A 23,849-nucleotide genomic window follows, 5' to 3' on the forward strand; every position below is an offset into this window, starting at 1 on the left:
CACCATTTGTACAATTTTAAATCCCTGCCTCCCAGGAATGCTTTTGATCAAATATGATTGATATCCAGTGCACAGTTCTACAGAAGAAGTCGTTTGTAGCAATATAGCCAAATTGCCCCCTTTTGGCCCCGCCCCTTAGCCCCCTGGGGAGTCAGCCCCACCATTTGTACAATTTTTAATCACCACCACCTAGGGATGCTTCCAGTCAAATATGGTTGATATCCACCTCTTAGTTCCAGAGAAGTTGCTTAAAGCAATATGGGCAAATTGCCCCCTTTTGGCCCCGCCCCTCAGCCCCCTGGGGGGTCAGCCCCACCATTTGTACAATTTTGAATCCCCACCACCTAGGGATGCTTCCAGTCAAATTTAGTTTAATTCCAACCAGTGGTTAAGAAGAAGAAGTCGTTTAAAGAAATTGTTGACGTACAGACGACGGACGCCACGGTATATGGCATAAGCTCACCTTGGTCCTTTGGACCAGGTGAGCTAATAATAATCAATAATAGCATTGCAATGTTGTTGTTTTCTATAAAAAAAAGGTTGAATTTCCAAAGCATACATGACCTCAATCAATTTCAAATTTGATGTGTAAATTTCCATTTTCCTATCACATTTTATGTCTTTCATTTTTATTTTTCTATTACCTAGAATAAGCCTACTGCTTATACAATAAACTAGTTGCTCATGACTATAACAACATTATAAAAACACGGTATTGAACCGTGTTTGAAGGCAGTGAAGTGCAGTACTGTATATACCTGTATATTTTACGGTAGTTGTAATTTTCGTCTTTTTTTGCCTTCAGTAATTAGGGTGAATTTATAATGACAGCAAATACTAGTACACTTAGCATACCATATATATAGTAATTGCACGTGAAGGGCAAATTTTACAGTGGACTCATATGTGTTCTACCAAGCCATTCTGGGAAGGGCAAAAGTTTTCAAGTTTACAGTGTACCTTCGATGACATGTAACCTTTCAGTACAAGGTAAAGGTCAATTTGGGTTCAAGGACAACACAGGGTCAGTAAAAGACAAAGACGCTGCTGACAAATGTGAAACAATTAGTTCTATTTCATTGGGGCTTTTGTTCATCTATTTCCAGATTCAGACAACAAGTGTAGTGCAGTAGGTATACAGGACAGCTGCTGTGGTTCGAAGAAACTGAACCAACGCTACGTTTGCTGTAAAGCTGGAACTAACTACGACTACAACTACTTTCAAACTTTGAAAAAAAAGAGCTCCGACAACAGCTGTTGTACCAGTTACATCAAAGGCAGTACAAGTGCCGTTCCCTACTCCGATCAGACAGAGGAGTGTCGGCAAGGACACAAACCAACAGTCACCCGGAAACTGAACCAGCCAAAATGTGGGAGGACATACTTTGACAAAAACACTGATTTGTGTTGCAACAACAAACTGTATCGTGGTGGCTTAACTGCTGGTCAAAGATGTTGTCAATATAATGTCTTTAACCCAGCAACACAGAGCTGCTGTGTCCGCGGTAGGGTCTACAACTCCACCAGGTGAGTGAGTACTACGGACTAGGGTAATGAAGGGAGATAACTAGTGTCTAGGCTTTAAACCTGGTACATAATTGTATTGAGGGTGAGAAAATGGAGATAACTAGTGTCTGCTCTTTAACCAGAAGTCTTTTAAAAGTTACATACATGTAATTAAGATTTATGCTTTTCCAAGATGTTTTGTAGTCTAGGAGTTTCTAATTTTTTGGTTAAAATATATATATATAAATAACGGAAAAAAATAAGAAACAAAACTGATATTTCAAAAGAATTTCTACAATTGAACATTTTGCAAAACTTTCACAATTTTCAATTTTCACTTGTGTTATTTTAGCTGCCCTAATGAACGATGTGGAAACAGAAGCTTTGACACCGCGACCCAGCTCTGCTGTCACGGTAAACGTTATCACAAACAGTCTGGGAGAGTGTGCTGTGGCAAACACCTATATAATCCCAGTAAACAAACATGCTGTGGCTCGAAAGTGGCAACAAATCCAAACCAGTAAGTCAAATCGAGTTTTATTTATCCATTTATTGCTTAGGTTTCAAGTTATTGGAATGATTGCTATACTGCTGATTTAGCTTGAACATAAATGTTAAATCTGTTATAGGTGATTTTCTTATTTATGAATAAAGATTGGATTTGGCAGCTTAACGAGATCGTACAATGTGACAATCGATGACTTTTACAAACCTGCATGATCCACACACATGAACTTTCAGTTCATATGTAATAATTGTGACATTATAATTCATTGTGAAAGGCCAAATGGTGGTGATTTTTTTAATGTCATTTACTTATGAACAATTCATAAAAATGATATGTAAAGAGAATTTGTTCCTGATTTTCTATGTATATCGTTAATTTACTGTATATTAATATTTATGCTACACTTACAGATGCCGTAAACCAGAACATCCGATCTGTGAATGGCTTTGTGAGCAGGAAGATAAGAAGATTAGACGTCAAATCAGGATAGGCAAAATTGATATATGTAAAACAAATGGTGAGTTGAATTTGCTGGTTTTTCCCTTGACCTTTCACAAGCATACCCTGAATAACCCCACCCCCTCCCCATAGATAGCCTCTCCTGTTCACAAACCTCTTCCCTTGAGAAAAAGTTTTGACCATCAAAACTCTTTACCATTCCTGTTTCTTCCCTCCACAAGCTTCTAGTCATACAAGGTCATTCATTGCCACCATGCTATTGGTAATCTGGTGATCATGACCCTACGCCTCTTGGTGTTCAAAGAAAACGTTTACACATTGGCGATGAACAGCAACAAGTTACAATAACTAAACTGGCCATCAATCAAAGTTCAAAGATTTACATTTCTTAATGTGTCAAAGATGTTTAAAAAAATAAAAAACGAAGTTGAACATTCGTGAGTCAAAATCTCTATGAATTTGTCCTGATGCAAAGTTTAAAATATCGAGGTTGACTGAAGTTCTTTTTCAATTTATTTCCTTCTGCAAATAACGCCTTCACTCTCATTTGCCTCAACAATCAAGTTGAGCCACTCACGTGGCTAATATTTTGATATCACTCACTCGTACTTTGGACTCTTGAAAGATTTGGTTTGGTTTGTTCGTGTTTTGCATCCTATTAACAGCTATGGTCATTTAAAGATGTGTCAGGTTTTGGTGGTGGTGAATTCCGGGGAAAAAACAACGTGATGGCCAGTACCTGTTGACTGCCCCACGTAGGTCTCTAACTTGGGACCCACTGGAGGCTGGCCTAGTAATAGCAGAATGTCAGACGCCTTAACCACTTTGCTACCACGGCCCCTTCTCGTTAAAGATATCAAAATATTAGCCACACTCAAGAAATATAATTATTTTTCCTCTATCACTCTCACTTGTCACACACATACCCTCACCCATGTCCTGTCTATTAATATAACTGACACTGTTTTGAGACTTTTCCCCAACCTTACTATATACCTACTGTTATATATGTAAAAGATAAATTTCATAGAAATCGATGCTTTCTCTTATTTTAGACATCTCAACTTGCTATTACATGTGATTGGCTCAATCAATTTCTCACTTAAATTATAGATGTCAAGAAAGTCTATCAACCTATCCAGTCCAACATTTTATGTTTATAGCTTTTATCAACCAGCTGCCTTGGTCAAATCATTTGATATTGTACTGTCCCACTGCAGTTAAATTTGTCATTATTTATAAAATGTTTTCCTGTTTTTTTTCAGCATACATCACAAGGATTGGAAGGAAAAACAATATTGGGGATGTGACACGGATACAACTTGAGGGTGAAAAAAACAGACTCTACCACCATAATCAGAACTCGTTTAGGGTCAAGAAACTGTTTCATCCCACATGTGTATGTGATAGAGCACCTAGAACCGAAGTCCGCCGAAAAATTGTGGTCATTACTGACAAATCGATACGAGACACTCAAGTAGACCTAACAGACAGTGACTATATCTTACCATATACTGCCAAAATCAGAAAAACACTGATGAAATACTGGAAGGAACGATGCAACACTCCAACTAGTCTAGTCACCGCTGATGTTGTAGATGAAATTTTTGATTTCATTAAAGTTAAAATTGAGAAACAAAAAAAATCAAGATTTTATGAAAGTTAATAAATATTTAACATAGATTTTTTATCCAAATTTTTGAAGCATATAAAATTTAAAAACAACAACAAACCCCCCACTAAATTTGGATCAAAAAGAAAAAAGGAATCCTTGTTTTTCTCTTCAATTTTATGCACTGTATTAATTTCAAAAATATTTATGAGGCAGAAATGTTTATTAATCAATCATAAACTACCCTCAATAATATACAAGTAAAACATCAATTATCAATAAAAGTAAGGGAATGATACAAATATAATTACATAAAATGATTCATAAAGAAAGGGAATCTCAAGGGTATTTAAACCTAAGACTAAAATTATGGCAGCTTATAATTAGCTAACGGCATTTGCTCAAAGTCTACTGTACAAAATATAGGTCAAATATAACTAGTAATCGCGTACGTGCCAATGAAATCACTCGCAACATTGATAAACAGTATTATTTATAAATTGACAGAATTGGCAAAGATGACGTTCAGGCAACAATCCTGAGGAAAGGTAAATTTTAAATGTGAAGCAAAGAAGGAACCCAATATTTTCCATACTATATATCGGATATTTTTTTGTAAACTGTGAGAGCTTCTCATTTTCTTCTGACTTTTTTTTGCAAGCATGTAATGCACTGCTTTCATCAAATACCATAGTATTGATACATAAATACATGTTTAAACATTATTTTCATGTCTAAACATCTAAATATCAACTCAAAAAGAGTGACTTTACCCACATTCCTGAAATAGCACTTGGAGTAGGACAGCGAGGTCATGACACATGAAATATTTACCTGATGTTTTAAAGAAATTATACTCATGTTGAGGAAGAACGTTTGTAGAATTTTGTAGTAAATGAAATAATGCTATCATATGTTTTGTTAATCATTCATGAATATTGTTCTCATTCTCTTCATTAACTTATTTTTTGTTTGGAAACAAAAATCCAGCTTTTACCAATTTTGTTTTTCTTGTTTTGAATGATTTTCATGTTACCGTAGACATGTAAAAAGGAAGTACAGTTATATTCAATTTAATTTATAGAAATACAAGCTTTTGCATTTGTGTGTGCTATCATTTCACAAAATACCATGAGGGAAGTAGAATATTTTGCATGAAATGCATAATTTTGTCCTGTCTTATGTATTTTTTTGGTCAAATATTTCAGTTTTTAATATTTTAGTTCTAAATGTACCCTTTGAATGCCAGTAAATCCTTTAGCCTTGGAGTGTCTGTGTAACATGCTGAGAACGTGTGTGTGAGATGTAAAGTAGTTGAATGGTATATCACCCAGGAATGTTGGATGTCCCAGTAACTCTTCTCTATGCCAGTATTTCCATTACCTAGTATAGGTGTATAACATGACATAATATATAACGTGTATGATATTGCCTGTGTATGAGGTATGTGTTCATATGAAGTCTCTGACCGCACAAGTACGGTGCGGTATGGATAGACCTTACGCGGGCTGATACAAGGGCTTTAGCCCGGGGGATGTCACACAGCCATTCAAGTTGCGCAATAAATGAGTGCAATCAGAGATGTCAGATGAACATGTGAAGTGTTGATTTTATTACGTATCTACACTTTTCTTTATATTTTCTGCAAAACATTACTCAAATCATTACCCTGTATCGATGTTCAATTTTCTTCCCAACAAGTAATGACTTGAACCACAAAGGCAGACAAAATGACGTCGAGGTCAAAGTCTTAGTGTCATTAATCTGATCAGTTGATAACAACCGATGTGTTCCAGAAATAAGAGAGGTTTGGCTGCTGTATGATGGCTTATTGGTGTCATTTCGTTGTTTCATCTGTTTGCTACGAAAAGACCAGATCTTGTTTCCTCTTTTAGGGGTAAAATGAAGAGAATTTAAGTTTTTAAATTCTCTTTTTTTTCGGGGCAAAAAGACAAAAGAACAAGAAATCAAGATTTGTTCCTTTTTGTCTTTATGGAGCGAAAAGTCAGGAAAGGACAAGAATTTGGTGTTTTTGGTATTTGCCTTTTCACCCAGAAAAAATGAAACAATGAAATGTCACAAATCCGCCACTAGACTACAGGGTAATACAACATCTGGTTTTATCACAGTGTAAAATACAGGGCGTTGTTCTAGCATGACCTCAAACTGGCTGTAACTCTACAGTAAGGTTCACAAGGAATGTAACAAAACTGGCTGTAACACTTTCCATGTATTCAGATTCACTAGGTCTGTAGGTAACATCTTTATACTAATAACAATATAAATATGTCTTTTACAATGATTTCTATACATTAAAAAAATTAACATATCTTTGTCTTTTATTATTCTTCAATTAGAAGTAGAGAATCCTGTTTGGTTGAAACAGTCTGGTTTCAAAAATATTGTCCAGAATAATAAAAGTCCTGGGGCCGTAGTCATGCAACTATTCTCATGCTCAAGCATGGATTCTGTGCTCATGCCAACTTTCTTGTTACAACAAGAGGCTCAATGGGCCTGCATCGCTCACCTTGTATTAATCTCACAATTGTAACCTTAAAAGCGGACTAAAATAAAGCTACAGGCAAAATATCACTGTCTTGACTTCAGAAGAACCTGTTAAACGATTAAAACACATTTGACCCCTGTGACCTTGAAAGTCAAACATGGACATTTAAAGTTGAACAAACTTCATAGCCCTTCCTTCCAGAATGCAACTTGCCAAATATCACAACCTTATATCTTTTGTTTATCGAGAAGATGACTTTTAAAGATTTATGCAATATGGACCAGATGTGACCATGAAAGTGTGTCAAGGTCAATTCATCAGAAGACGTTAAAAGATTTCAACATATTTGACCCCTGTGAACTTGAATATGGGCAAAAGTCATTAATTTGAACAAACTTCGTAGCCCTACCTGCCAACATCCTTCTAGCCAAATATCATCACCCTGGACCTTTTGGTTATACAAAAGAAGTTGATTTAAGGTTTTTAAGACAATAGACCCCTGTGACCTTGAGAATGGACGAAGGTCATTCATTTGAAAAAAACTTGGTAGCCTTTCATCCCAGCATGCTACTGGCCAAATATCATCATCCTGGGCCTTCTGGTTATTCAGAATAAGTTATTAAAAAATGTCAACATATTTGACCCCTGTGACCTTGAATATAGGCAAAGGTCATTCATTTGAAAAAACTTGGTAGTCCATCATCTCAGCCTACTACTGGCTAAATATCAAAACCCTAGACCTCTTGGTTTTTTAGAAGAAGTTGTTTAAAAGATTTCAACATATTTGACCCCTGTGACCTTGAATATAGGCAAAGGTCATTCATTTGAACAAACTTGGTAGTCCATCATCTCAGCATACTACTGGCTAAATATCAACACCCTAGACCTCTTGGTTATTTAGAAGAAGTTGTTTAAAAGATTTCAACATATTTGACCCGTGACCTTGAATATGGGCAAAAGTCATTAATTTGAACAAACTTGGTAGCCCTTCGTGCCGCTTTCCTTCTGGCCAAATATAATCACCCTGGACCTTTTGGTTCTACAAAAGAAGTCGATTTAAGGTTTTTAAGACAATAGACCAATGTGACCTTGAATATGAGTGAAGGTCATTTGTTTGAACAAACTTGGTAACCCTTCATACCAACATCCTTCTGGCCAAATATCATCACCCAGGATCTTTTGCTTATAAAAAAGGAGTTGATTTAAGGTTTTTCAGACAAAAGACCCCTGTGACCTTGAATATGAGTGAAGGTCATTTGTTTGAACAAAACTTGGTAGCTTTCATACCAACATCCTTCTGGCCAAATATCATCATCCTGGACCTTTTGGTTATACAGAAGAAGTCGTTTAAAGGTTTTTAAGACAATTGACCCCTGTGACCTTGAATATGAGTGAAGGTCATTTGTTTGAACAAACTTGGTAGCCCTTCATACCAACATCCTTCTGGACAAATATCATCACCCTGGATATTTTGGTTAAAAAAAGAAGTCGATTAAAGCCCTTTATGCAAGCATGCTACTGGCCAAATATCAACACCCTAGACATTTTGGTTATTTAGAAGAAATTATTTTAAAAGTTTCAACATATTTGACCCCTGTGACCTTAAGTATAGGAGAAGGTCATTCATTCGAACAAACTTGATAGCCCTTCATCCCAGCATGCTACTGGCCAAATATCATCACCCTGGATCTTTTGGTTATACAAAAGGAGTTGATTTAAGGTTTTTAAGACAAAAGACCACTGTGACCTTGAATATGAGTGAAGGTTATTTGTTTCAACAAACTTGGTAGCCCTTTATCCAAGCATGCTACTGGCCAAATATCAACACCCTAGACATTTTGGTTATTTAGAAGAAATTGTTTAAATGTTTCAACATATTTGACCTCTGTGACCTTGAGTATAGGGGAAGGTCATTCATTCGAACAAACCTTCAGATTTAAGACTAAAAAAGTATTTGAAACTAGCACCTCTGATTCTAAACAAGGGCAAGAAGCCCAATGGGCCTGAATCGCTCACCTAGTATTAATCTCACACTTGAAATCTTAAAAGTGGACTAATATACAGATACAGGCAAAATATCTGTGTTCGATCCATTTAAATCTATTAACTGATGTAAACATATGACGCCTGCGACCTTGAAAGTTTATAGCCTTCCGTCCTTGCATATTTCTGGCTAAATATCATTACCCTGGACCCTTTGAATATTCAGAACAAGTCATTTAAAGATTTAAACATATTTGATCTCAGTGACCTTGAATATGAGCAAAGGTCGTTCATTTGAACAAACTTGGTAGCCCTTCATCCCAGCATGTTAATGGCCAAATTCATCATCCAAGGCCTTCTGGTTATTTTTGAGAAGAAGTTTTTTTAAAGTTTTTAAACATATTTGACCCCTGTGACCTTGAAAATAGATGAAGATAATTCATCTGAATAAATTTGGTAGCCCTTCATACCAGCCTGTTACTGGCCAAATGTCATTAGCCTATGCCTCTTGAATATTCAGAAGAAGTTATTTAAAAGTTTCAACATATTTGACCCCTGTGACCTTGAATATAGGGGAAGGTCATTCATTTGAACAAACTTCGTAGTGCTTCATCCCAGCATATTAATGGCCAAATATCATCATCCTGGGCCTTCTGGTTATTTAAAGATTTTAACATGGCATAAGCTCACTTGGCGCTTCGGGCCAGGTGAGCTAAAAAGTCAGGTGTTAACATTTAAACCTTTAGATTTTTAGAAATTTTACACACCGTTTTATATAGTACAAAGTTAAAATAAAATAAAAGTTCTGATTGGATTGGGGCCTGTGTTGCAAGTTTTAATTGTACATAGGATTAGGGACGCCTTCTAGCTTCGAGCTAGAAGGAATTTCCCTTTAGCTCAGTGGTAGAGCGTCCGACTAGGAACCTGGAGATTGAGGGTTCGATCCCCGGTGGAAGCACAGCCACACTATTCTCTTTCCTGTTACACCTGTATTCCAAATATGATAACATAGAACCTTTAAGGACATTTTATTAGAAGAAAGGAAATGTTTTATGATGATGCCAGATACGAATAGAATAGGTAAAACTTGTATTTGTTCTGGTCGCGGGTCAGGTGGGAGGGATTCTGAGGTTTGTTTTACCATTCCACTCATAATTGAATTTGCCTGATGTGAACTATTTTGAAACACAATGCATACATATGTACAGTTAAAACAAATTAACACCTTTTCAGGTATTAAAAACCATAATTGTTAAATTTTACTACAGCTCACACCAAAATTTACTAAAATAAAAAAATAAAAAAATAAAAAAATTCCACCCTCACGCTCCTGTTTTTTTTCCTTCAAAATTTCCCAAAGAACTATTTTTTTAAATTGGCGTGGCCTCACAGCTAAAATTGTAATAAGAGTCAATATATTCACTTGTGAACAGAAAGCATTGAAGATGAGTGCTGTAAATTTTCACATATTTCTCAAAATGTAGATTTTTTACATTTTTGTAAACAACTCATCAAGCGTTTGTTAATTCTGCCCTCTTGTGACAGTTGAAATACCAAGAGGAATTAAATGACGTTTACGACACATATACACACTTCAGCTAAACATTTCATTTACGACTCAGCTAAACACTCGGGTACTATAGGCTTCACTGATCTTATATTGTTAATCTAATGATTTTATCAAAACACTTCGTTCCCGACCAGGTGTCTACCTGGCACTGGAAGTGGTGAAATTGTTTAAACTCAATTCTGAATTCCAACTGGAAATACCCAGCAAAGTCCACGGATGGAAGGTAATAATCCAGAGTAAACAAACTCATATAATGATCAATTTAGTCATAATGTTTATGTGCCAAACACACACCTTACACATACAGTCACCACACATTACCGTCTTACCAACGAAAAACCCTAACTTTTCAAAATCTTCATTTCTAAAATCTCCAAATATGAAAATGTTTTTGTTACAGCTTAATTGGACTACGAGGCACTTGAAATGAAAGTTGATCAACAGATCACTACCTTGTTATTTCAGTGGTGTCTAGTATGTAGGTCAAACGTTTTTTGTAAACATCATGTCATGAATACACTCCAGATTTCCTATTGGTTTGTTTCCATCCACACACTGGTTTGTTTACGTCCACACACAAAATGACGTGTAATGACTTCATTTTATAAAAACATGTGCTTTGTCTGGATTTAGGAAGTTTATATCCATGTTACCGTGACACGACTTACCCAGATTACAGAAGCTAGCTATAGTTTGTAAACAATCTTTTTTTAGACTGTAGTTCCCACCTATTTCTATTGGACATGGTTGTTTGTGTGCTTTTATCAGTTCATTAGTTATTTCCAATCCAGTATAATAAGGAATGGTTTTTTATTTCTTTAAATAAATATTTAATGAAGATGAGAAAACCCCAGTAATTAATGCATAAAACATATATCGGACACACTTGTACTAAGATCCATATTTCAATTCTTGGACAGAGGAGATGACACTCTTTATCATTTCCTTTTTCATTTTATTTACATACAGTAAGTTAACAATTTTATATTAAGGTTATGTTATATCTTGATGCCGTTTTCTTTTTTTAAATTCATACTTCTGATCATATGATGAATTAACATTATGATTCTTGGCTGAAATTGATCTATTATTATATTATTATAAAAATTTAAAACATAAATGATCTCTGATATTAACATGACAATATTCCAATGAACAATTTACATGTACCAGGAAAAAATGGTCTGATGTCTATTTTACATCTATAGATTTATTGATTGTATATTATATTTGAAATACATTTTTTTGGTAAATTAAAAAAAAAAGTTAGCTCCAATATCAACCTAACAACAGTCTCATATACAACTTAAATTTACACGGACAAATATTTTCTGAAGTCAATTTTACAACAGTAATTTATTGGTTGTATGTTATTATGGAAAGCATGACCTCCCATATTAACCTAATGAGATCGAGTCTAATATACAATCTACATCTACACTGATTTTATTTTTCATGTGACGATTTTTCAACTATTGTTTATCTTGTAAAGCTATTATTGATTTCTGTTGAGAACACCAGTCTTTTAAAAAGTTTAAGGAAATTGAACCTATCAACACTAGCATATAGGAGACTTCGAGGGGACATGATAAGAAATGTACAAGATTGTAAACAGAGTTTACGATAGAGAGACATGTACTTTTGTTAAGCTTTGGAGTGAGGAATCAGTCAGAAATAGTACGAGAGGAAACTTGAAAAAGATATTCCCATTATTAGTCCACATACAACATCCCTGAGGGAAAATCTTTTCACATTTAGTAAAGTCAATTCGAACCTGGAACAATCTTCCAGAGGACGTTGTAACTGCTCCAAATATCAACACTTTAAGAACAGAATAGATACACTTTTGGCAGAATAAAGAACGTTATTTTAATTATCTGGCAAATGTAATTAACACTGAACTTTAACTTTATATTATACAATTGTTTAATTTTTGAGTCCAGCGCGCACAGGAGCTCTGTAGGATCCTGTATTGGAAACTAACTTTAACTTTAAGTGATGTTGACAGATGTGATAGTCCCTGAACCTATCTGATATTCTTTCTCGTTAAATAAATTCTTTCTGTTGATGGCATAATGCAATCCTATGAATCCATAATGCCTTCAACTGAAAGAATTCATTTAAAGAGGAAGAATATCAGATTTAGCACATCTCAAATCTATAAGTATCACAACTGGCCAAGTCTCCCAACTTTCATGCTATCCATTAAATGGCGTTAGTGTTAAACGAGGAGCACAAAGGACATGCATATTTTAACCGTGACTTTAAAAGTAGGTCAAGGTCATTTACATAAATAAAATTGATAACCCTTCACCGCAGCAAGCTTAAAAGGCCGCACAGCATCACAAACAACTTTGAAGTAAATTAATATTTGATTAACAATGTGTTAATACATTAGAGAAGATATCAAATTATTGTGGAAATTTTTCAGTTGTAGCAACTGACTCCTGCCAAACTCCATTTTCTATCCAGAAATGTGGGGGACGAACACTGAACCAATGGACTGAGTTCTGCTGTAACCATCAGGCCTACAGTAAAAATAGCAAGCAGTGCTGCTGTGTAGACTCGATATCAGGTAAGTGAATATCAATGTTGTTAAAATCAAATACAGCTGTATTAAAATAACGTTATTTTATTGTTTAAACTGTCCATTTATCTAGAAAGTTGAACAGGGGTTGGTAGATATGGGTCAAAGTTAATTTATTTTGACCAAGCCGTATGCCGTTCAATCCAAAATCTACATGCTATGTGTCCTTACTGTTTGTATATAAAATGTACTAACATTTGGAGATACCTGATTACTTCATTAAGTCTGGTAGCATATACTACAAATACCTATCATTGTCAGTGTTTTGATTTTACATCAAATTGAACAACAATTATAGCCCTTCAACTTCTTCAGCTGTTGGGAGGTGGAATCTCCCGTGTCGTCCGGAGCACATCGGGCGTTAGAGAGTCTAACAAAGAGAGACAACTTGTCCGATAATTTGTGAGGGGTTCCGAGAGGGATACTCGACAGAGAAAATAGATCGCGTGAGGGATACCCAATGTTTTGTAGCCCTGTCATGTGATGTGTCTAAATCAATCAGACAAGCTGTAAAATCGATGAGGAATAATAAAATGCTAGGTTACCTCAGTGACTTGACAAGACAATGGTTTTCATTCCAGACAGGCAGGTTTTACATACAGAGGAGATGATATGCTGTGGGGGTCAGCTACACAACAAGACAGATAGTTTTGGGGAGCAACGTGAATGCTGCGGGGCTAAAGTTTACTCTACATCAGACCGGAGAAAACTATGCTGCCGTCCACATCAAGTTCTGATTACCAAGTCAAAGGTTCAGCCTTTGTTACATCACTACAATCCTGGTTAGTGGAAGTATACAATCTCAATTTACATGAATAACAATCCAGGCAGATTTTCTTTTAATCAAAATATTGCCAAGTGTATGAAAAATAATCAGCTGACTTTCTAGTTGAGATTAAAATAAATAATAAGCGACATATTTCAGTCTTTATACCATGACCTTGACCTGTGACCTAGTTATTTTCACTCCTATCAGAACATTGAGATTGGTCTGAAGGTACTTGTATGAGCTGATTTTCTTATCTAGATCTGTACCCAAACCGGACTGTGGGATGCTGTGGTAATGCGATGATAGACGAAAAGACACAGATGTGTTGTAACAGCATCATTAACAACATAAAGGGCAGTTCTTCTGACTGGTTCTGCTGTAATACAACCGCCTTCAATCAAATGAGCCACATATGCAATAAGAAAGACCCCAATAACTACGTTATATTGCCTCAATACTACAGCCTGTGTAGTGGAACACGATACGACACACGTATTAACACATGCTGTAATGGCAAACTTCATCCTCATCATCATAAGGACCAGTTTAAATGCTGTGGAACGGAGATCATGAATAAGGAGACACAGAAATGTTGTAATGAAACCTCCCTCATTATATCTAAATGTCGGCAATGCTGCGGAAATCACCCAACAGGTAGATTCTGTTTGACCCAACAACAAATGTGTTTTGTTCTGTTTGACCCAACAACAAACGTGTTTTGTTCGGTTTGACCCAACAACAAATGTGTTTTGTTTGGTTTGACCTAACGACAAGTGTGTTTTGATCTGTTTGACCCAACAACAAATGTGTTTTGTTCTGTTTGACCCAACAACAAACGTGTTTTGTTCTGTTTGACACAACAACAAACATGTTTTGTTCTGTTTGACACAATAACAAACATGTTTTGTTCTGTTTGACACAACAACAAACGTGTTTTGTTCTGTTTGACACAACAACAAACATGTTTTGTTCTGTTTGACACAACAACAAACATGTTTTGTTCTGTTTGACACAACAACAAACGTGTTTTGTTCTGTTTGACCCAACAACAAACGTGTTTTGTTCAGTTTGACCCAACAACAAATGTGTTTTGTTTGGTTTGACCCAACGACAAGCGTGTTTTGATCTGTTTGACCCAACAACAAATGTGTTTTGTTCTGTTTGACCCAACAACAAATGTGTTTTGTTCTGTTTGACACAACAACAAATGTGTTTAGTTCTACTTGACACAACAATAAACATGTTTTGTTCTGTTTGACACAACACCAAACATGTTTTGATCTGTTTGACACAACAACAAATGTGTTTTGTTTGGTTTGACACAACAACAAATGTGTTTTGTTCTACTTGACAGAACAATAAACATGTTTTGTTCTGTTTGACCCAACAACAGATGTGTTTTGTTTGGTTTGACCCAACAACAAATGTGTTTTGTTTGGTTTGACACAACAACAAATGTGTTTTGTTTGGTTTGACACAACAACAAATGTGTTTTGTTTGGTTTGACCTAACGACAAGTGTGTTTTGATCTGTTTGACCCAACAACAAATGTGTTATGTTCTGTTTGACCCAACAACAAACATGTTTTGTTCTGTTTAACACAACACCAAACATGTTTTGTTCTGTTTGACACAACACCAAACATGTTTTGTTCTGTTTGACACAACACCAAACATGTTTAGTTCTGTTTGACACAACAACAAATGTGTTTAGTTCTACTTGACACAACAATAAACATGTTTTGTTCAGTTTGACACAACAGCAAACATGTTTTGTTCTGTTTGACACAACAACAAACATTTTTTGTTCTGTTTGAGCCAACAACAAATGTGTTTTGTTCTGTTTGACACAACACCAAACATGTTTTGATCTGTTTGACACAACAACAAATGTGTTTTGTTCTACTTGACAGAACAATAAACATGTTTTGTTCTGTTTGACACAACAACAAATGTGTTTTGTTCTGTTTGACACAACACCAAACATGTTTTGTTCTGTTTGACACAACAACAAATGTGTTTTGTTCTACTTGACACAACAATAAACATGTTTTGTTCTGTTTGACACAACAGCAAACATGTTTTGTTCTGTTTGACCCAACAACAAATGTGTTTTGTTCTGTTTGACACAACACCAAACATGTTTTGTTCTGTTTGACACAACAGCAAATGTGTTTTGTTCTACTTGACACAACAATAAACATGTTTTGTTCTGTTTGACACAACAGTAAACATGTTTTGTTCTGTTTGACCCAACAACAAATGTGTTTTGTTTGGTTTGACCCAACAACAAATGTGTTTTGTTTGGTTTGACACAACAACAAATGTGTTTTGTTCTGTTTGACTCAACAAAAATGTGTTTTGTTCTGTTTGACACAACAGCAAACATGTTTTGTTCTGTTTGACACAACAACTAACATGTTTTGTTCTGTTTGACCCAACAACAAACGTATTTTGTTCTGTTTGACACAACAACAAACGTGTTTTGTTCTGTTTGCCACAACAACAAACGTGTTTTGTTCTGTTTGACCCAACAACAAATGTGTTTTGTTCTGTTTGACACAACAACAAACGTGTTTTGTTCTGTTTGACACAACAACAAACGTGTTTTATTCTGTTTGACACAACAACAAACGTGTTTTGTTCTGTTTGACACAACAACAAACGTGTTTTGTTCTGTTTGACACAAGAGCAGAACAAAATTCTCTGTTTGTTGAACAATACAGCAAATGTGTTCCCATTCTGTATATTTGAGAGTAACAATGATATATTGTAGATGCAATTCATCATATATCCACATCACCTTATGTTTCAGGAATTGACATATCTGAGCAACGATGTTGTAGAAACCCTTTGAATCCATCAACATTCCATGTACACAGAATCACAACAGAAGCCCAGTACTGTTGTGGAAATGGTCTCTATAATTTTCATACACAATTCTGTTGTCGGGGACAACCATATTTATATACCCATTACAAAAGATGTGGTGAGTGCACTTCAGCATCCTATCTTATATGATAATTCTCTTACCCAAATATATCAAAATGAATATCAATTCAATTTTTTATATGTAAGTCACCCAATCAAAAACTTAGTGGTCAACTTAAGTCCTTTGTAAAAGTACACAGAAGAAATATGTGTAGAAAAATTTAAAACATGAAAGATTATAGATATCATATTTGATTTATCGCCCACTTTTATCAAAATATGCAACAGAATTCTACAGTTAAGTGTTATACGGCCACCATATTGCCAAGCACTATTTTGACATATCATATAGGGCTTCGACAATGTGTCAAAAAGCTGACAAGTGAGATGGCAAAGGAAATGAGGGGTATTATGGTAAGCCTGAAGGTTTCGTAATTACATTACTGTACACAAAATCTTTAAATTAACACTAAACATGAAATTTATTCTGACACTTTTTACTTTAGGAAACCATGAGCAGTGTGTGGGTGTTGGTCACCAGGAGACATGTTGTGGTGTCCACCGGCTTACCACACAAACTCACACCTGCTGTAAAAAAGAATTTCCTGTGGCGAAGACATCAGGGGGCCAGGATGCCTGTTGTTACAACCCATGGAACCGGTCTGGAGAATCTTACGTGTCTGAAACACACCAGTGTGTCCGGGGAAGGGTTGAGGTCAAGGCAAAACGGTGCTTACATGATAAATACGATGACAACTCTGACCTGTGTTGTTACAACAATCTGTTTCGAGGAGCTAAAGAAACGGGCAAAAGATGCTGTGGTTTTGAAGTCTATGACAACAGAACACAACGATGCTGCAGCTCAAAAGTGTTCAATGGCACCGAGTAAGAACTACTTCAGAGTTTTAATTTTCTCAAAAGAAATTTGGTGAAATAAATTCAAACCATCCTTAAATAATCTGATTTCATTTTGCTGAATTGTCATTACAACATCTAAAACTGCTGTAATGAAAAAGGCTTTATATGTATGTCCTTTATATTCGTTACCATATTTTGAAGGAGAAACTAGTCATTATACATTATATTTATAAAAACAAGTTAGTTTATCTTATTTTTGTGATTGGGGAAAAATTCACAAACAATCACAAACTTTCTTGAATTTCAGGTGTCCAGCACCTCAACAAAACTCCGAATGTTCTACTCTCTGTTCCAAAAATAGACGGATGGTTGCTGAAAAAATCAATAATGGAGAATTTGATTCTGAAATCTGCAAATTAAAGCTTGGTAAGTTGACTTCTTCACACCATTCACCACAGTGTATAAACCTTCAGTTCCAGTAAAAGGTATTTTTAATTTCATTTTCAGAACTCATTATTTTATAGCCATAACCTTTAATTAAGAAAATTTTGTTGTGTACATATGTATAAACATTCAAGTTGACATCAAGACTGTACGGCTTCAACCCAACTTCGTCACACCCTCAACACGACCTTGACCACATCACACCATCAAACCTAACCTCATCACACCATCAACCCAACTTTGTCAAACCATCGACACGACCTTGACCTCATCACACCACACAATCAACCCGTACTCACCACACCATCAACACGACATTGACCTCATCACAACATCAACACGACCTTGACCTCATCACACCATCAACACCACCATCAACCAGACCTCATCCCACCATCAACCCAACCTTATCACATCATCAACCTGACTTTTTCACACCATAAACTAAACCTCATCACAACAGCAACATGACCTCATCACACCATCTACAAGACCTTATCATCGCATCAACAAACCTTATCACACCCTCAATCCAACCTCAACACACCATCTAAAATACCTTATCACACAATCTACAACACCTTATCATACCCTCAATCAAACCTCAACATGACCTCATCACACCATCTACCAGACCTTATCACACCATCTACCAGACCTTATCACGCCATCTACCAGACCTTATCATACCATCAACCAGACCTCTTTACACCATCAACACGACCTCATCACACCATCAACAAACCTTATCACACCCTCAATCCAACCTCAACACACCATCTACAAGACCTTATCACACAATCTACAAGACCTTATCATACCCTCAATCAAACCTCAACATGACCTCATCACACCATCTACCAGACCTTATCACACCATCTGCCAGACCTTATCACACCATCTGCCAGACCTTATCATACCATCAACCAGACCTTATCACGCCATCTACCAGACCTTATCATGCCATTGACCAGACCTTATCACGCCATCTTCCAGACCTTATCATACCATCAACTAGACCTCTTTACACCATCAACACGACCTCATCACATCATCAACATGACCTTGTCATATCACACCAATAAAAACAACCTTATCACATCATCAACCCGACTTCACCACACAATAAACTAGATCTCATCACATCATCAACACAACCTCATCACATCATCAACACAACAGCAACAAATCATCATACCATCTACCAGACCTTATCACACCATCAACCTAACCTCATCACACCATCAACCTGACCTTATCACACCATTAACCTGACCTTATCACACCATCAACCTGACCTCATCACAGCATTAACATGACCTTATCACACCATTTACACGACCTCATCATACCACTTACACGACCTCACCACACCATCAAACAAAATTTGCAACACCATCAACACGACCTCGTCACACCATTAACCCAGCCTCATCAAACCATCGACCTGACTTCATCACACCATCAACCAGACCTCATCACACCCTCAACCCAACCTCAACACAACAACAACAAGACCTTATCACATCATCAACCCGACCTTATATCACACCATTAACCTGACCTTATCACACCATTAACCTGACCTTATCACACCATCAACCTGACCTCATCACAGCATTTACATGACCTTATCACACCAGTTACACGACCTCATCACACCATCAACCCAACCTCATCACACCATCAGCCTGACCTCATTTATACATCATACATCAAGCCGACCTCATCACCACACCATCAAGCCGACCTTGAACACCATCCACACGACCTCTTCACACCATCAGCCCAACTGCATCACACTATCAACCAGACCTCGCACACCCTCAACACAACCTCAACACAACAACACGACCTTATCACACCATCAACCTGACCTTATCACACCATCAGCCTGACCTCATCACACCATCAACCCAACCTCATCACACCATCAGCCTGGCCTCATCACACCATCAACCCAACCTCATCACACCATTAACCTGACCTCATCACAGCATTAACACAACCTCATCAAATCATCAACATGACCTCATTTATACATCATTGACCCATTCATGACATTATCAATGTGAGCCCGTAAAGTGGACCCTACCCCATATCATTATGTACTGACCCTTTTGTTCTATCAACATGACTTCATTTTGACAATATCAACCCACATATCACATCATACTCCCAGTTGGACACATCCAGGTCGGTAAATGGCAGATGTAAGGAACCCTGTTTGATCAATGTTTTCAACATATCCAAGTTCTGTCTATTACACTACAAGGAGTTTCACTGTAATGGATTGTTATATATAAAAGGTAGCCTTTAGAAGCACTTTTAGTGTCATAACCAAAGATGGCCACCGGTCGGCCATTTTGTTTTCACCAACTAATCTTAAAATTAACATGCACAACCAAAAACCAAGGGGGACCTATATATCAAATTTGAGAAAGATCCCACAAGTATTTTTTTATTAAAAATAGCAATAGTAAAATTTATCTATTAAAATTCAAGATGGCCACATATCTACCATTTTAATTATCTGATGATAATGGGCTAAACATTTTTACATGAAAGTCCAAGATGGCAGCTTTTCCCTATAGAATCATCAAACACATAAATTTAAAGATGAAGACTGTTAAAGATAATATGACAGGTTCTTGTGCATACCATACAGAGAAAATATGGTGATTTGTTTTCTTTCTTCAGCATATGTTGCAGAAGTAAGGCGTCAAGTTGTCAACTTTGACAACCAAGTCATGAAATACGTGATCCGCAGACCAAGCAGGAACATATTCACTGGCCTGTTTGAGATACATCACAGATACATACTCCTGCCGTGGATCTGTAAGAAAAACTTCTCCAGAATGATCATTGTCACCAGTAACCCTGATGACAAAACTAGGGAGTTAAATTGCTTTGAGAAGGACATTGTCCTACCGTACTCCAAGAGGATAAAAAGGGCCGTCAAGCAGCGCAAGATGTACCACTGCTAGTACAGAAGAGACAATTACATAATGTAGCATTTTTATATCTATAAATACCTGGGATAAGCAAAACAAATTAAACGCCGACAAAACACTGACTTCCATCAGTGAGATGAAACCCGTAAGAGCGGATTCATGTAGGCGCAAAACCCTTCAACCAACCAAAAACAAATTAGAGACATTTCAGTTCATGTTTACAGATTTGTTTCAATTTGCTAATGTATAACCAAATTTATCGTTTGGTTGGAACCCTACTTTTAAAAAGGCTACTGATGTCACTGCAGTAACCCAAAACATTTGGTGAGCAGCTTATTTTGGAGAAATTATAACCTTGGTGAGCAGCTTATTTCAAAATGTTATTCAAAGACATTTTTTTTATTCAGTAACAGGCTGAGTATATCTCCTTAAATTCAGTAGAATATCTTCTAACACTTTAAAAATGCTTGAATTTGCTTCAAATTGATGTATTTTTTGTCGTAGTGAAACATTTCTATTCCAACACCCTGCAGAACATAGCATATTGGTCATATAAGACAGGTGGCTATATGAATATTTTATTTATATGATTTCTTGTTGAATCAAAAAACTTTTAAATGAAACTGAGAAAAAAACATATCCACTTTAACCGGATGGTGTTATTTGGCTGTGGTTTAACATCACTTCCATCTTTGAATTTTGATATTATGATTTGATATACTATATATTGTGTATGTCTTAAAAGATACTGCATTTATTTAAATGAATCATCATCATCATCATCATCATCATCATCATCATCATCGGCTTTGACAATCACTTAACATCTATTTACAGCGCACATTTGATCTATGACATATTGTGTATGTCTTAAAAGATACTGCATTTATTTAAATGAATCATCATCATCATCGGCTTTGACCATCACTTAACATCTATTTACAGCGCACAATTGATCTATGACATATTGTGAGCGTCTTAAAAGACATTGCATTTATTTCAAAGAATCAACAGAATGTTCAAAATTATGGTACATTTACCAGACAGTTTCTATTGGTTTATTTTTTGACAGCCAGAATTAGGATCGTAAATGGGTGAAAAAAAATGCCGTTTTATTATATTTGTAAAAGTATTCCTTCATGATCTATGAACAGCATTGTTGTTGTTTGTTTTATATTGATATACATATGTAGTTCTTAACCACTTCCAGATGTCACTCTTGAGTTCAGCATAATGTACAAGTTACTCACAAAACAGCAGCAATACAGACATACACATATTCTTATATATTTTACAGTAACATATATTTATACAATGAAAAGGCAGCATTGATGTGTGTATGTCATGTTTTCTTTCTTAATAGAAAGTTCATTTTGCTTGCCAGTGCCTCAGTTAAACTTAGTGTAATAAGAATTTGAATAAACAAATTCCTGGGAATAAAGACATTCAGATACAGTCATTAATTCATTTGCCCCTGAAATTTAATAATGAACTATTCCAACCTTTGAATTGAAGGAGTTCAAATGTGTCTTTAGGGGTGAATGAGGTAACAATCATGCTTGTCAATGTTTGTGGAGAAGAATTCCTTGGGACAAAAAACTTACAGTTTATCATACTTAACCAATTTTTGTTTCTGCATGGCAGATTTCACCAAAATGTCTAGTCAGATGATAGCTACAAGTAAAGCTTTAAGTCAATTTTTATCAACAATATAAACATTTCACCCTAACATCATGAAGTCATAGCATTCAAAATGCTTAGTTATATATATATATACCGTAAAGTTAGACTCCAGGCTACAAATCCCACGCATTCAAAATATCATACTGCTTCAACGTTTATAACTTATATCATCATTCACCGAGTCTTATAATCAAAAGTCTGATTTGTGTAGAAGGACTTTAAAATTATAAACGCTTAAGATGATTTCTAAAGATCTTAAGAAACTTATTTACACTGTAAACAGTGTAATGAAATGTGTTCATTTTTTTTAAAGGACTCTGTCTTACCTTCCTGGTGTATGTACAGTTCAATTGTATTTCAGGAAGGATTTTTTCATGATAATATATTTTTACATGTTTTATTTTTATTGATGTTTTTTTATGTTTCCTATGAATATTTTTTCAAGCTCTCTGATTACTCTGAACTTTATTTAAATAGCATATTTTGAGATTTCAGGTACTGTATATATATACTTTGTTTTACCTTTTCAAGATGTCATTCAAGTGAAAATTGAAGCTTCTTCCATCGAAATGTTTTCGAAAATATTGAAGAATCAGGGTAAGAAAACAAGCTATGTGGAGATGTTTGTTGGTGAACAAACGTGTTCAGATGAACAAATCATGTTCACGATTGTTTACAGTTTACTGAATTATACTCAGGTATTGATGAGAGGGGTATATATGTATATTTTTTCCCAATATTATCAGGTCATTGAGGGAAATAAAGAAACTTTTGTGCTTTGTAAATGAATGTATTAATTTATTTTTTCTTTGTGTGTTCTTATGTTTTGTACAAATTTAAGATTCAACTCCAAAAAAAAAAGAATTCCAATAAAAATCTGAATTATTACTCATTGTATTGGAATTTTTTCTGCCTGTAACAGACATATTTGGACGAAACTTGACAGTTACATTTCCTTAATGTTGTGAATATTGGGTATACTTGGAAATTTTCACTGCAGTTTAATTTTTGCCTTAATGAGGGCAAATTGATCATTAAAGCGAAGATGATCATGAGTAATAATTAACTACATAATATACATAGTAATTAAATGTATTGGGCCAAACAAAACTGGTCGAATATGGATTTTACTGGCAAAGGGCAAAAGTTTTAATTTGGCAAAAAATGTTGCTATACAGAATATTGATCTTCAAAGAACGATACTGTATAATTTTAAAGAAAGTGCCTCGGCTGAGTTGATATTCAGTTACGCTGCAGTTTAGTTTGTTAAAGCCTCCCTCAACAGTTAAATGGTTCTGAGTTTAAATGCTGGTTACAATGACACATCATATTTTTCCTCTCCGGTTACATAACAGTGACCTTCACATCCTCCAACATTTATTAATTGGATATATATACTGTTATGCTGGATTGCGATTCACTATTTTGTTAAGTCGAAGCATTGCTTTGAGATCACAGATCCACAGAATCTTAAAACAGT

The 23,849-nt window shown here is 35.7% G+C and overlaps 3 protein-coding genes across 8 annotated transcripts in view; 2 read left to right on the plus strand and 1 right to left on the minus strand.

The window, feature by feature from the left end:
- LOC110453455 overlaps positions 1–6,415 on the plus strand; it is a 14,547-nt gene extending 8,132 nt beyond the window's left edge. For all 3 annotated transcript variants that reach the window (XM_021502404.1, XM_021502405.1, XM_021502406.1), the window contains 4 exons: positions 1,107–1,527; positions 1,859–2,026; positions 2,425–2,531; positions 3,739–6,415. In XM_021502404.1, coding sequence (XP_021358079.1) covers positions 1,107–1,527; positions 1,859–2,026; positions 2,425–2,531; positions 3,739–4,139 — 1,097 coding nt within the window. In that variant the 3' untranslated portion in view covers positions 4,140–6,415. The remainder of the gene's footprint in view (positions 1–1,106; positions 1,528–1,858; positions 2,027–2,424; positions 2,532–3,738) is intronic.
- LOC110453457 overlaps positions 1–23,849 on the minus strand; it is a 61,841-nt gene that overhangs the window by 1,062 nt on the left and 36,930 nt on the right. The gene's annotated exons all lie outside the window — the stretch shown is intronic.
- LOC110453456 (galaxin-like) lies at positions 10,210–23,211 on the plus strand. 2 transcript variants are annotated; one of them, XM_021502408.1, is made up of 8 exons: positions 10,210–10,367; positions 12,576–12,719; positions 13,313–13,513; positions 13,759–14,154; positions 16,315–16,488; positions 16,937–17,315; positions 17,596–17,714; positions 20,433–23,211. In XM_021502408.1, the coding sequence occupies exons 1-8, from the start codon at positions 10,361–10,363 to the stop codon at positions 20,717–20,719; spliced, it is 1,707 nt and encodes a 568-aa protein (XP_021358083.1). In that variant the 5' UTR covers positions 10,210–10,360; the 3' UTR covers positions 20,720–23,211. The 2 variants fall into 2 exon arrangements, with proteins under 2 accessions (XP_021358083.1, XP_021358082.1); XM_021502407.1 differs by lacking the exon at positions 10,210–10,367 and adding an exon at positions 11,030–11,112.

The sequence above is a fragment of the Mizuhopecten yessoensis genome, unplaced genomic scaffold (genome assembly GCF_002113885.1).
Source record: "Mizuhopecten yessoensis strain PY_sf001 unplaced genomic scaffold, ASM211388v2 scaffold7317, whole genome shotgun sequence".
Lineage (NCBI taxonomy): Eukaryota > Metazoa > Mollusca > Bivalvia > Pectinida > Pectinidae > Mizuhopecten > Mizuhopecten yessoensis.

Excerpts from the sequence above, each read along its gene's own strand:
- LOC110453456 (XM_021502407.1), top strand. The coding sequence starts at position 11,070 with ATGACACTCTTTATCATTTCCTTTTTCATTTTATTTACATACA. Across the intron at positions 12,720-13,312 it reads CTGTGTAGACTCGATATCAG|ACAGGCAGGTTTTACATACA; the intron begins GTAAGTGAATAT and ends TTTTCATTCCAG. Across the intron at positions 17,316-17,595 it reads AAAGTGTTCAATGGCACCGA|GTGTCCAGCACCTCAACAAA; the intron begins GTAAGAACTACT and ends CTTGAATTTCAG.